Source organism: Cuculus canorus, chromosome Z, assembly GCF_017976375.1.
Source record: "Cuculus canorus isolate bCucCan1 chromosome Z, bCucCan1.pri, whole genome shotgun sequence".
In the NCBI taxonomy this organism is placed as follows: domain Eukaryota; kingdom Metazoa; phylum Chordata; class Aves; order Cuculiformes; family Cuculidae; genus Cuculus; species Cuculus canorus.
Window position 1 is genome coordinate 69,041,033 of NC_071441.1, and position 14,542 is coordinate 69,055,574.

General features: G+C 44.0%; 1 protein-coding gene across 3 annotated transcripts in view; it reads left to right on the top strand.

Annotated features, from left to right (window-relative positions):
• FAM219A (family with sequence similarity 219 member A) overlaps positions 1–14,542 on the top strand; it is a 103,465-nt gene that overhangs the window by 78,968 nt on the left and 9,955 nt on the right. For all 3 annotated transcript variants that reach the window (XM_054054279.1, XM_054054278.1, XM_054054280.1), the window contains exons 3-5: positions 9,257–9,359; positions 13,861–13,941; positions 14,293–14,347. In XM_054054279.1, the coding sequence (XP_053910254.1) occupies positions 9,257–9,359; positions 13,861–13,941; positions 14,293–14,347 (239 nt within the window). The remainder of the gene's footprint in view (positions 1–9,256; positions 9,360–13,860; positions 13,942–14,292; positions 14,348–14,542) is intronic.

Genomic DNA, 14,542 nt, shown 5'->3' on the forward strand with positions numbered 1-14,542 from the left:
CATTTTTCTGCAAAATCAAAGCCAGAAACAGCGCTGAGACTGTCAGCTGCAGCCCAGTCCTGGGAACAGGAAAAGTCCAAGAGTCTTTTCAAAGCAGGATGCTGGAGTCAACAAGTTGCAAGTCTCTCCCAAGCTCACATATTGCCTGTGGCTTTATCAATTCTGTCCTTATTTATGTTGGTTACTAACTGGGAACTCAACAAGTCATTCCATGTAGTGGTATCTGCCAGCCAGTGAAAGCTTTCCCAATTGCAACATACTAAAACCAAATGAAATCTATAGTTTATGTAGGCTATAAAGGATGCTCTTTGCCACAGACCAATCATTTAGTTTGTATTTTAGACTCCTGCAAGCATGGGCTTTTGAGTTAAGTGTGTATGCAGTCCAAGCCTGCTTAAATATGCACTATACGATGATCTCCTGTGTAACCAAAAGCTGTGAGTATTCAGCTAAGCAAGTATGTGCTAAGACTCTCTTAAATGTATATCATACTTACTACATGCACCAGTGACCTTAATGCTTCTTCACAGAACACCAGGACCCATAACAAACATGATATAGACACTAGTACCAATTCTTTGTCTGGTAGATTATGCCTTCGGCGTAAGTGATGCTTTAAATGAAGAGAGAGATGATTAAATGAGGAGAGATTTTCAAATGGCTTTGACATAAACCTTTGTTTATTTAAACAAATATAATGATGGGGGCATTTGCAGAAGTTCTTTCCAGGTGAAATAACTTAATTCTTTCTGTCCTTTTAAAATGTGTTGGGGAAGAAAGCAGCTCTATGTTTTGGATTATATTTTTCAGAGTTCAGTTCATAAACTGAAACTTTTTAGCTGAGCTTCTCAGGATGCAAACACTTCCCCAGATACATAACTTTGTTCTGGCTGGCAGAAAAAATGTTCTTTGAAAAATGCATCAAAACACCAAATAAATCCCTTTCTGAAGGTAAATGTGGAAGCCAAAAAAATGTACATTTAACAAAAGCTGATGCTGTTCATGTATTCTAGTTTTGAGAGTGGTGAATTAAATCTTTATATGCAGAGTTTTGTAGCCATTAGGAATAAAAACCTCAGTCCTTAAAAATGAAGTGAAAAAGCACAGGCTGAATCACTGCAAAATGCCTTTGTTAGCTAGGAACTGCGACAATAGGTGCCTTTGAAATCGGTACAGAAAGATGTTCAAAGATGAAGACAGATGAATTGCTGCCTGCTGCTACATAGTCATAACCTTTCTAAATAAAATGGCTGCACAGACAGCTCAGGCAAAGGACTGGGAGCTGGGAATCCCAGTTCTCTGCTGCCCTCCTGCCACAGATGCTCTATGTGGCTTTAAGGTAAACCAGTTAAATAGTTTTTCGTGACAGTAAAGTACAACTTACTGTTCTACAAAAATGATTCATGATTATGCTATGCCATGAAGAGGTACAGTGCTCAGTGTTTAAAATAGTACTTTTTTCCACCTGAAGTGTATAGCTACAAGGTGTTCTTTGCTAGATGGCTCACAGCACTGGATGCCCTGCTTTTCTATGCGTCACAGCCCAATAGTGGTTGTAAACAGAGAATTTGTTCCTTCCTATAATCACATGAGAGTCAGATAAATGAGCTTTGGGACTGGGATAATGCCTCTAGAGGACGGGGACATGCTGCTGGAACATAAAGCCACTTTGGAGGTGCTTCTGGTGTAAGTAGATGATAGCTTTGGTCATGACCAGATCATGCATTTGCTTGTCCTGCTGTGTGCTAGGGAATAGCACCATGCTTCGGTTTGGTTTGTGCCCTCTGAAGGGAAACACAAATAGTAACATCAGCCAGGCCATCAGAAACCTGTCTGTAGCTCATGCAGCCAGCGCTCCAGGCGAGCATCACCCCAGAACAAACCCTGCCCTGCAGTGCACTGGCTGCTTGTTGTGGTAGCTCCTATTCGAGACATTAAGAGCTGCAGCCCTGGGTAAGAGATGCAAACATTGTCTTTGTACTCCTTAGGTTATTTACCAGTTCTTTGTTTGGTCAGGCCTTCTTGGGAGCCAAAAGGAGCTTAAAACCACTCAGCCCATCGGTGTTTGTGCCAGCTCTCAGCCATGCCAGAGGGACAGAGCAGCAGACAGACCAGCAAAACATAAGGAAGTGCAGCTACTTGGGTGCTTAAAACCTGGTCCAAGAGGGACCTTGGAAGATAGATTAATATGTCTGCTCGTTAGCCAGTTCACGCAATTAGATGCATTTTGTTAATTTCCACAGGTTTCACTGGGTCAGCAAAAATAGCATACTTCAGCTAAAAATACTGTCTTGCACAGCTTGCCCAAGCTGGCAGTTGGATGACTTAGCTATCTGACCCTTGCTTATATGAACAGTCTATTCTGAAGCTGGGTGGAATAATCCTGATTCAGATGGCTTGTCCTGAATAATCGACACTGAAGCCTAGCACATACCATCTTGAAACCCTATTCCCTATATTTAAAGCAGGGGGCTAGCAACAGACAGATCCTTTTTGTTTCTGCTACCCCTGCTTAGTAAAAATTTACTTTCTTTCCAATGCTGGGAGGCACAGCCATCAGCTGCACTAATGCACTGACGTGGTGGCAATTAGGTTCTTCAAATCTCCCCGGGGAGCGACAGCCCTCACCAGGATCAGCATGGCCCCAGCACATAGCATTCTTACACCTCCCTTTCGATACAGCCTGCAGGCAAAGCCCCTATTCATGTACAAACCCTGAAATCTCTCCAAGAAGTGACACAGTCCTCATGGACAAATACTCTGTTAGAGGTGAAAGGTAGTGGAGGTTTCGGAGTTAACTAGATGCATGCTAATGGCCCTGAGCTACATGATGCAAGGGAACGGAAATCAGAGTTTGGGCTTGAAATGGAAGATGTAGTCAGCAATTCTTTCTCTCTCCGTTTGCTCATGACTGTGTTCATCATTCAGTGGGATCTGAACAGACAGATTAATTTTATTTACTGTGTAATTTAAATTCTCGGTGTGCTTGGGATGGTAGAATTCTTCAAGGAGTCTCTGCAGTCCTCAGCTTCCAAAACAGTTGGAATGACTGTGGGAGGCAGAGAGGCAAATACATCCAAAAATCTCATCTCATAGACCTTGAAGAGGGAAAAGTACGACTCTGCCACACCAGATTAATTTCTCTTTGTCTTCCCACTGCAGCAAATCCCATGGACCCACACTGCACTGTGCAATGCATGGCAGGAAGTTCCATCCCATGGCAGGAGGGTTGGAACTAGATGATCTTTAAGGTCCCTTCCAACCCTAACTATTCTGTGATTCTATGTTTCTATCTTCTCCTAGTGAGACAGATTCACAAACTATTGATCTAGTAAAGTTCACCCAGTGGTTCTCAGCAAAGAAACAAAAGCAGTCAGCACATGTGTGCTTGTAGCCCACAGTGCAAAGGAAACAAATGATCCTCGTCCGCAACCGTATGGTGTTTGTGCCAATCAGGCTGCCTCAGTTGGAGAAGACACACACAATCAAGCACAGCGGCAGTGAGAGGTGGTGGCATCCTAAACCATTCTCTATACACCACTGTCCAACTGCAGCCATTCACCATCTTGGGACAAGCAGGAGTCACAGATTTGGGGGGTACGAGGGTCTGACCCTCAAAATAGCTCTTCGACATCATACACGGTGTTGTTCACCAAATTCCTGGGTTCTCTACTTTGCCTGGTGCTGCCAGAGGAACAGTTCTGAGGACACTGAAACATATGGGTACCTTTGACACTTCTGGTTTGAGGCAGTGTGTAAGCAAAACCGATGCCCTCCTACATAGCAACATGTACCAAAGAAACTGCTCAGCATTTCATTTTTTGATAAAACAGGAAAACATTATTAAAACTGGTTATGATTTTTGAAAGACTGAAACTAGAGGAAGAATTATAAGGATTTATTCAAGTCTAGTTTTTAGTATAGACACATTCATTTTAAGTCTGTTGTGCTTCACATGCTCCATTACCATATTCTCTCATCATAAAGCAGCTAGGCATACCCAGCCAGCTGAACAGGTAACCATTTTAAATTGCACTGAGTAATACAGTAGTGCTTGAAATCATTCGTTAGGGCTTTAGCTGTTCCCAGTGATTCGGGGGGGAATTCAGCCCCTGTTGTCGTAGACACAACTGTCTCCAACGGAGGTTCGCTGTGGGAGTGTGCTCTGTTTGTCATCATGCAGTTACTTTCCTGTCCTCTGACATATCCTAAATAAGGCAGGTGAAAGCAGACCAGGGTAGGGAGGGTTTGCTGCGTGCTTGGCATGCTGGGATACCATCTTATTCAGGATATGTGAGACCATTGCCAGACAGGACACAAGGTTGGGCTGATTATGGTCCTGATTGTGTCTGCAGCATTCATTTCCTTTGCTGCTTTGTACTTCGGTTTTATTCCTGTCTTACTGAAAGCTCCATAGGCTTCTTTGGCTGTTGTCTTGTCACCAGTAGAGCTTACCTTGGAGCAGATGCTGAACGGCTTGGATGGGGTCAGTGAACAGGCTGGTGTGAGGCTAGCACAAAAGCTTACTCATTGAGCAGATTCATCTTCTTTACATGATTTTAATGTCATAAGAGGACAAAGTATCTTAAAGATTAAGTGATAAGGGAGACAAGAAAGGAGGGGCAAGACGTGATGTGGTGGTCGGGAGGTCCAGACAAAAGGCTGTCCCACATGCTGTTCAGTGCAGTATAGTGCAGTCAAAAGGATCCTGGACCCCCTCCTTATGTATGCACAGACACATGAATGCACACAAGTACTGTTCCATGTGTTCCTGTTCTGACCCAGTGTCGAGGATCAGCTTAAGTAGAGCTGGTGCAGCCAAATTCCCTCATGTGCCAGGCTGATAGCAAAGCTTTGTGTGTTCTCCAAGCTCTCTGTTGAAACAAGCTAATACTGCTTGGCTCCGCTCAGCATCGAGCCAAGACAGCAACCCTGCTAGTGATCAGACAGGATCTTCATACTCCTAATTGGGCATACTTCTTAATGTTAAAAGCACACGCAGGCTGCTTCATGCCCTCCCAATCTCTGTACTATCCCGCTTCTTTGAGAAAGTGTCTGTCTGGAAAATAGAAATTCTAGTGGAAGGCATCTCAGCCCACAGTGAAGGTGAGGGGGGAGTGGAGTGAACTGGATGATCTTTGAGGTTCCTTCCAACCCAAACCACTCTAGTGATTCCATGAAAATTAGTGAAGAGCCAGCAGGAACCTGGATTTGAGTAAAACTGTCTCTCCCCCAACAGTACCAGCCCTGCTGTCACTGCAGCTGATTTCTTGTTGGCTCTGCAAGTCACGCCGGTACTCACAGTGTGCTCAGTCACCTCTAAGTGCTTTGTGGGAAGTGGGTTTGACAAACCACGAGTGTATTTCGCTAGGTACAGTGCTAAAAAATAGAACAGCCAAGGGAAACAAAAGCTAAACAACTTATTTCAAATACTTGAAATGCCATGTAAAGAGCATTGCTAGAGCTCTGCTGTTATGCAGCTTTTTTACTGACAGTAATTACAGATTTCTCTGAAGCAGCTGGAAAGCAGCCTTGTTTCATTCTGGCTTCCCCATCTTCAAGCCTGTATCCTTCACGTCATGTTTCTGCTTTATTAGCTTTTCATTGATCATCAAACAGCAAACTCAACAGACACAAAATAATCAGTGGCTGGAAATCACAGTCTTCCATTTCTGCAGTTGTTCTTGTATCCCACATTTTCTCTGTAGTAATAGGAGTGCCTATTAACCCTTCCTCATTCTTCCAGTGCCCAAGAGTTGTGCAGAAGTAGGCAGTTTTGTAGGGTTGATATCGATTTCCATCATGCTGCATTGCCTTCCTGGAAGTTCATTGCACATAGTTGAATGCTGCAGGCAGCACAGGCAGTCCTAGAGAACATTTTTATAGCCAGCACCAGAAACTGCCAGTTGTTGAGAACAAGCTATGCCTATCCCTTCTGGTAGAAGGGATGCCCCCAGTGTCTCAAGCTCAACAGTGGCCTGGAGGCTGGGGGAGACATGTGGGAACACAGATCTCATCTAAATCCAGTGGGGAGTACTTGACTGCTCTACTGGAGAGCCTGGGATGACTCAGAAGGAAAGACAATCTTAGCTTTTCATTCCCTGAGAAATGCCTAGGTGTATAGTTTCCAGGTTTCACACAAAGGTTAGCACAGCTGAGTTAGTGGAGGGTTGTGACCTTAGGATTCATGCTCGTGTGGCTCAGACGATATGGGGCAGGCTTAAAAGAAAAATGCCATTTACTTATCAAGGCTAGATTGTGATTCCTTCTTTGACTTTCTTTTTACTGTGCTGGTTTATGTGTTTGATTGCATCTTCTGTGAGAACTAGTTTAGTTTGTGAAGTTACTTAAAATGTGGGACCCTGAAAATAACATCTGCAGAAGTACTTACCTAAATCATCGTATTTCTAGAAGCAACTTAGGTTTTTAAAGTTTGGAGTCCTGGCCTTCAGAAAGACATCTAGGGGCCAAAACCAAAAGAGCTGGAAGTCTGGGAAGGGCCTTACTACCTAGAAGTAGGGTTCACAGACTCCACCTGCTGTGTCAGGAGGAAGCACTGAGCAGAAAATGAGCAGTGTAAACCTCCTTCCTCCATTCTGATGGACCTGATGGTTGATGTGCAAGGCTGGAATTTATAGCCCAGAATTACTTCAGGAGACTGGTACTGAAACAGCACCTTTGAGTGATGGTGGATGTAGCAGTACTTCAGATTAGTAAACCTCAGATAGTGAGCTTCCTTGCCTCAAAGCATGATGTGACCCATGCACATCTCCACCATCTTCCAGGAAGCTTGTCCTAACAAGATGAGATTGGGTTAACTTTCCATTCCACCTGATAGCCATCACTTTTTGTCTGACAGAGTCTCAGGATTCATAGCATCCAAGAGGAAGATGAACTTTTGATTCATGCTTAAAAATTTGCTGTGGGACTGGCATAGATGTTCCTACTGCACTTACATTGCTTTGGGAACGCTCATCCCAAGCTACTAAATAAGTGAAAGAAGCAGTTAAGTAAGAGATCATGTATCAATCAGACCCACAAGCTGCAATAGCGTTCACTAATAGCATAGAAACAGTCATGGAGGGACCCGTTGGAGGAAAAAGACACTTAGGGAAAGTCCAGATTCATCAGCCATATGAGCGATCTGATTTGGAGAACGGCATTAGTGCTTGTACTGAGCAATCAATAGAAAGCGGAGGGCGCTGGTCCATTTAAGAGTCTCAGGCAGGCCTTAATTGCTTTGACAGAAAATGAAATCTATAATCTTGTTTCTGAATAGGCGCCTTTTGTGAATTATACAGCCTCTTAAAAGTATTGGCAGGTTGTTTCAGCGCCGTGTATTTGTGGTCAGTGCAGGAGATTCTGGTGTCAGTGGATGGAAGTGGGTTTGTATTTGGGGTTGTAAACACCTGCCTACACAAACCCCTGCTTTATTCCTCTGTGTCTGTGCAGCAAAATTCATGTGGTCAGCGAAATATAAGCCTTTCATTCTAGAGACAGAGATAACCAACACATTTGCAAGTTCTGCTCTGGAGAAATTACTCTGATGTAAAGTTTTGACTTTGATCCTTTATCAGTCGCTTTGTTGCTAGTGCCAAAGAGAGTTATAAATCTAATCACTTTCCTGCCAAGTTCCATGAGCACTTATCCACCTCTGCTGTCAGCAGGAGCAGAGCTGGGCATGGTTTATATGAGGGTGTGCTCTTCTCTGCAGGTTCCTCAGCCACACTCATCATCACAATCTCTCGGCATCTCTGCTGCTTATTTTTCCCTCAAAAAGGGCAGCCTTGGGCATGTGTCCCCCTGCTTTTACCAGTGTGGAAAGGACAGAGTTGGCTTGTCTTGCACTTGGACACTGCTATAGGCTGCCATAGGCACACTGGTTTCCCACGACAAGAGGGAAAAGGTGGTTTTCTCGCCAAGGGGAATAAAATCTGCAAGAGAAAAAAAACATGTCAGTACATTTCACACACCACAGGGGAAGCAGAAGCAAAACAAATTCACTATTCAGGTTCCCCAGCCAGCAGTGTGGTAAACCCCTATTATACAGGCATGACAGTAGAATAGTTCCCAACACTTTCTCACACTCTGAAGAATGTTTTTAACCAGGGCCTTTTCCTGCCCTACCAGCCCCATGCTTGGCTTTTCTGTACAGTCCTGGTGTTGCATGAGTGGATTGGGGCAGTTAGCTCAATGTTTATGGGTAATTGCTAACTCAATCCAAACAAGAAAGGGCTTTGAATCAGAAAACTGGCTATCAGTTGATATGATAACCATCACACATGGCGTCCTATCCCTGATGGAGGCTGGGCCATATTAATACAGCATAGACCATGCATACCTGCAGAAGTCTTAGCTTTTGGACCCAGATTCTAGTTGTGATCCCGCCGGGAGAAGTTATTAAGAAAAACAGTCTCACCTAAAGGAGAAGCTAATTTAAATCTTGTATTCTTGTGCTGAATACATAAAACAGGCTTGATGCACTGCCTGCGTTTTAGGGCACATTTCAGCAACAAGTGGAACATGCTCTGAAAATTTAAGAAAACAATTATACTGTTCAAAAATACACCTGCAAAATGTTTTGCCTTTTTTTTTTTTTTTTTTTAAATAAAGCAAGTTCCCAAGAATCAATGGGAGATAAAAGAGAAAGATACATGGGGGACATCACAGATTGCCAGGAAATACAGGGAAGGCAGAAAAACTTTGCTGTAAGATGCGTTACTCTGGTGAGTTGCTGTCTCAGGAAACAGTAATAACTCAGGCCTGGTGTCAAGCTAGGCTGGACTAACACTAAATAATGGTTCTTCTTTGATGGAGACCCTTTTGTTTCTCCACTGAACCCCGTAGCATAAGAAAAAAAGGAGAAAAGGCAAAGGGATAAATTCCCTTGCCTGGCACAAAGCACAGTCTTAGGGTCTATGCAGCAGCCAGGTGCAGGTAGAGATGTGGTCTCTACCCTTTGTTTCCCTGAGCTGGGTGTCATCTAGAAGCTCCATGACCATCTTAGTGTGGTGTTGTCAACAAGTTTCTAGGAGTCAAGCTATATGACTTTTAGCTCCTGGTGACCTTGGAGGCAATGGGACACAGGTCATCCAGCATTTACAGTGTCCCTCCTTGGGAGGTGGAGAGCTCATGTCCTGTGTTGTTACCTGTGCTATGCCTTTTGTTGCTATCAAAACTGGGTTTCTGCAGCTGTGTGGTAGCCTGCCAGGCTGTTGTCCTAATTTTGCTTTTCCCGTTTGTATCCCAAATGCAGAGAAACAGAGGGAGCTGGCTCGGAAGGGCTCCCTGAAGAACGGCAACATGGGAAGCCCAGTTAATCAGCAGCCCAAGAAGAACAACGTGATGGCGCGAACAAGGTAAAGGACTGGAAAAGCACTCAGCTGTGCTCTAAGCTTCAATCCCTAATTGCCTTAGGATGGGCAAGGATAATGTTCATTGCCACTCATCTACTGCCAGACACACTGCAATAGCGGTGATGGCCCTTCCTGGAGCTGGCAGGCCCAAACACTCTGTACTGTGTTGCATCCCATACCCTGGGGACCTGGGTCCTGAGCCCAGGACCATTGACAGTGCAGGAGGCAGAGGCAGCCCAGCCTCGTCACAATGAGGGGTTTGATAAAGCTGTCTTGCATGTTCCGGGTAGCCTCCTGTAACACATAATCCTGCCAGTGGGAGAGGTACGATGCTGCTTCATGTAATGCAGACTGGTTTAGAGCTTAGTTCTATCTTGGCTGCTTTCATCGCAGTGGTTCTCCTGCTCCTTTTTGATGATGACCCCGTCTTCATGCTCACTGAGTTAATGAAGGCTTGCAAATAATCCATGTCTCTGCTTTGCTACACATCTCCTCCACACGTTGAACAGCATGGTTATACTTCCCTGGAGCTGCTTTGGCACATCTCTCTATGGCAGTATCAAACAGTGCTACAAACCACTGTCAACAAAGACATTCCGAGCTGAATACTTCCTTTTAGAGCATCTCTGTTTTTTCCATGCAAGCTTCAGTACACCGATGACCTTCCCACTTCCTTACCTGGATTCAGGAGGAAGGAATCCCTCTGACCCTATGGGATTGCTTGCTTTGCATTCTACTGGAAAGGTTTTGGTGGAAGACCCCACTTAAGCTGACAAAAGAATCTGGATGGGTGCTGGGTGTTTACTGATGAATGGGAAAGTTGCGTGGGCAGCTGGAGGGCAGAGCCTCTCTCTATGCCACACATCTAACAGATGAGGTCATTTGTTCATGTTAATTCCCAAAAACCAAAAGAGTAATGATAAATCATGCCTGAGCTTTGTCAAGTTCTATTTGTAAGAGCCTGCAGTGTCTCTGAAATACTCTGCATTGCTCCCTGCTCTGAGTTTTGTTGTTGAGACAATATTAAGGAGCCAGGCCCTCCAGGGCAGTAAGAATTTCAGCAAATGCTCTCAGCTGGGTTTTCCATACACACTATTTCTTCTTGTCTTCCAAACACAAGATGGAAACACTTGGTTTCTTTTGGCGATAGGTTGCGTGCTAGCTTCCTGAGAAGAATGGTAGCTAATTTGCTGCTTGAGGGATTTAGAAACACTGAAGTCAGTGGAGGAAGATGGTGAGAGGGAGAAGCCAGGATGTACTTACATGTGCCTACCTGTAAAATAAGTGAATTCTGCTTGGAGTGTTTGTAATTTCCAAGCCGCCAATGGAAAGAAGAATGATTTGACTGGAGAAGAGCAGAGCAGTGACACCTATTGACAAAAGCTTTCGAACAGCCAGCTCAGTTTTATTGCATTTGTGGACACCTGAGCACTGTTCAGAGGATGTGTGGATCCCTTCACAGCCAAGCAGTGCCTGCTGGCACTAGACTTGTTTTTCTGAATTATCATGCACCTTTTAGAAGCATCCCTTGGAATCTGTAAAACAGAGGTCTGCAGCTGTTGCTTTAGCAGCAGATGTAGCCAACCTCCATTGTTCCCATGTGGCTATGAAGTGTTTGGTACAGGGTCTTGCTGTCCCAAGTCTCTTCATTCCCCAGCTCCCTTGGCTTTCTAGGAAGCAAGATGCACCACGGACACAGCCTTAGTAATATCTCAGAATGATTTAGTCTGTCTTGCCACCAACAGGGCAACCCCAGGAAGGTAGGAATGCCACAAGCTTGCTCAAGCAGCTGCTTTTCACAGTATAACAGTTGCAGTATATTTTTAGATACTCCAGTGGGACACACTGCAAAATGTCCAGGTTAAAGTTTTTCTTTAAGTCTGAATTGTTGGCTGCTTCTGTTCTCGGCAGGAAAATAAGCTAAAAGCACTTCCTCCTTTTTAACATTTCTGCTATTCTCATCAAATATTTTGCTTTGTTCAGGCAAACCATGTTGCCTCTCCTAGTCCCCTCCTCCACATTGCCTCTGCCATCTCCTCCTCTTTCCCCAAGGCTTCTGTTCTTCTGTGTTATCTGGATAAATTTCTGACATCCAGTCTCTAGTACCAGATTTCCTCCACCATTAGGTCTTCTCCTGGGACAGAGATGAAGCCAACTTTTGAGGTGAAAGAATCTGGGATCCATAACACACTCAGTCTTTCTGAGAGCAAATAAAACATGGACAAGGTTGGGGTGATGCTGGCTTACTTGCTGTGAGCACAGGCAGAGCCCGCACCACCATCCACACCACTTGGACACTGCCAGATATTGCAATCCACTCTGAGGATAACCTAAACTCAGGTTTGTGTCATAACTTATTTCATGTTAAATGAGCAAAAACACCAAGACAAGAAGCTCGTACTGGGACAACTACAGATGAAAGCATCTATGACTGCTACCCAGCTCTGTTCCAAGGACAGCAGGAAGTGAAAATAAGGACAATCAAAATGTGAGAGAAAGACTTGGATCAGGACAGAGACATTATCACATTTTTCTGTCTGATGCAGAAAAATTGAAGTTTTGTGTTATTAAGTTAAAAAGACATTTCTCAAGAAAAAGATGTACTGATTTTTTTAATCAAGTAATATTGCCACAAAGAGTTCTTCTTCCAGATCCCCTGATAGTGCTTTGTTCACTCATGATATAGTAACAGCCGTCAGTGAGTATATATAGAACCATGACTTGAAAACTGGAGAGTGGGAAGGTCAGTACTTCTGGTATCTGCATGGGCAAGCTGCCGCTGCCACATCACAACTTCAGTTTCAGATATCTTTGCTTTTTTACTTCCTTCCTACATGCTTTAGGGCAGAAGGACCATCCCAGGGCTGCAGGGAAGGGTACTGAATGTTTCAAGTAGATCCCATTTTCTCCAGTCCTCTGGTGCAGCAAGTTGGAAATTCATAGAAACATTAAGGCTGGAAAAGACCTCTAAGATCATTAAGTCCAACCCCATGTCCTGAAGTGCCATGTCTACACATTTTTTTAAAAACTCCTGGGATGGTGATTCCACCACTTCCCTGGGCAGCCTGCTCACCATGCTTTCAGTAAAGACATATTTCCTTAAACTTCCAATCTAAACCTTCCCTGGTACAATTTGAGGCCATTTCTTCTCATCCTTTGGCTTGCCACTTGGGAGAAGAGACCAACATCCACCTTGCTACAACCTCCTTTCAGGTAGTTGTAGAGGACGGTAAGGTCTGCCATGAGCCTTCTCTTCTCCAGGGTCTCTCCATTCTACATCAGTTTTATAACTATTTTCATTAAACTTGTGTTTCACCAAACACAGTAAGAAAATACAACTAGTTGTAAACCTATCTACCTGCTTTGTGATAACATTTGATATCTTTTACTCTCCCTGAGCCTGCCCATCATCGTTGCCTGGCAGGCCTTTGTATTGCTAAAATTGTAGTGGCTTCCTGAAATTTTCTGAGCAGAAGCAGAAAAACATTCAGGTAGTTAGAGAGTAGTTGGAGCATGGATGAGCTGGATTATCATCTTTAAATTTATATTTCCCAGACTCTTAATGAAGCATGATTGTGCGTCATTGTGTGTTGTTAAAAAAACAGTTCTTCATTTGGGAGAAAATCTGAGTTAACCCACTGAGCAGGGAGATTTTCAGCACTCTTATGGTTCCCAGCTGGTGACGATAAAATCTTATTCCATTTGCTTGGTTTTGTTTATCTTATTTTAAATATGAACATCAGTCTTTGTGCATTTTTGTGGATGAAATAACTCTGTTGTGAACTAGATATCATTGTATTAATGTATTTCCCTTATCCTAGAAGTTCTGAAGCCTGTGTATTCCACTTCACAAACCCTTTCAAGCAATTAAAGGTGCAAAGTCACGGTCAGCCTTTGTAACACATCTGATTAAGTGAAAGTCCTTAGAAAATAATGGGATTTTAAAAGTGCTAGTCTGACTGGTCTCTGATGCTGCATTCAACAGCTCGTATTTCTCATATTACTAAATTTAGGACCTCAGAAATGTTGTTGTGAGGGGCTGGGTAGTGACTCAGGCAGAAGGACCACATCCTTGATTTCCTGTAGTAGGATATTGGGAGGACTGAGTGTCTACCTTCCTCCTTCTCTTATTTACTTATTGCTAGTGTCATGTACTCATTGCTGGGAAAAAAAGCAGCACAAAATTGAGCAATGTGATATGACTGGCAGTGCTAGCCGGACATTCTGGTTCACCAGAATGAAGTGTGGATTGTCCCTACTATTTTTCTTTCCAGGAAGGAACATGATCCCAAGGCATATCCAGCATTCATCCCTGTGAAACTGCCGTAAGCTACCAGGAGACGCAGTCTGCTTCCTCTAAATTGCACCCATTTAAATGTCTTCACCAATTAGGGAGGACTTGCAAGTGAAATGGGAAAAGCCTGTCTATTATGTAACTTTGCCCTAGACTATGTGTGGTACTGAGCTTTCCTGTGTGGTTAATGGACAACATTTGTTATTTCAGGCTTGTCGTTCCCAATAAGGGCTATTCGTCATTAGACCAGAGTCCAGATGAGAAGCCACTGGTAGCCCTGGATACGGACAGGTATGCAAAGTTTTAATAAGATCTACATGACAGTGCAAGTGACCTTTCATGCCAGTGTGCCGCACTGAAGCTAACTCCTGCTGAAACCGCTCTTGCAGGCCCTTGCTGTGCCCTTTTCGGCATATGCCGTAAGTGGCCTGTGTATGTAAACAAGTAGGAAGAGACATGAGTAAAGAGCACTTTGATGTAAATGTCTGGGAGTCACAGATGGAAGCTGCTCTCCAGACTCCCTTGATGTAACTTCTCTGTGCATAAAGGACAGCTTCACAGCACGAGAAGGATAGGGCTAACCAGGGAATACAGGCCTCTCTAACCATTTCCTTCTTTGCTGTATGTTGTCCTTCCCCACAGCGATGATGACTTTGACATGTCCAGATACTCTTCCTCGGGATACTCGTCAGCTGAGGTGAGTTACACTTTTTTCTGCCATCCTTGCTATGAACACTGATAGCAGAGCAGCCAGAAACAGCTTAGGGCAGCCAGAAGTGGCTACACGAGGAATTTACCAGTGGTGTAGACTCTGTGAGCCTGAAAGGGGCCGTGACAGAAGCTGTGTCATGTTCCTTTCTTCCCTGGTGATCCAATTGACTCCGTCCCAACA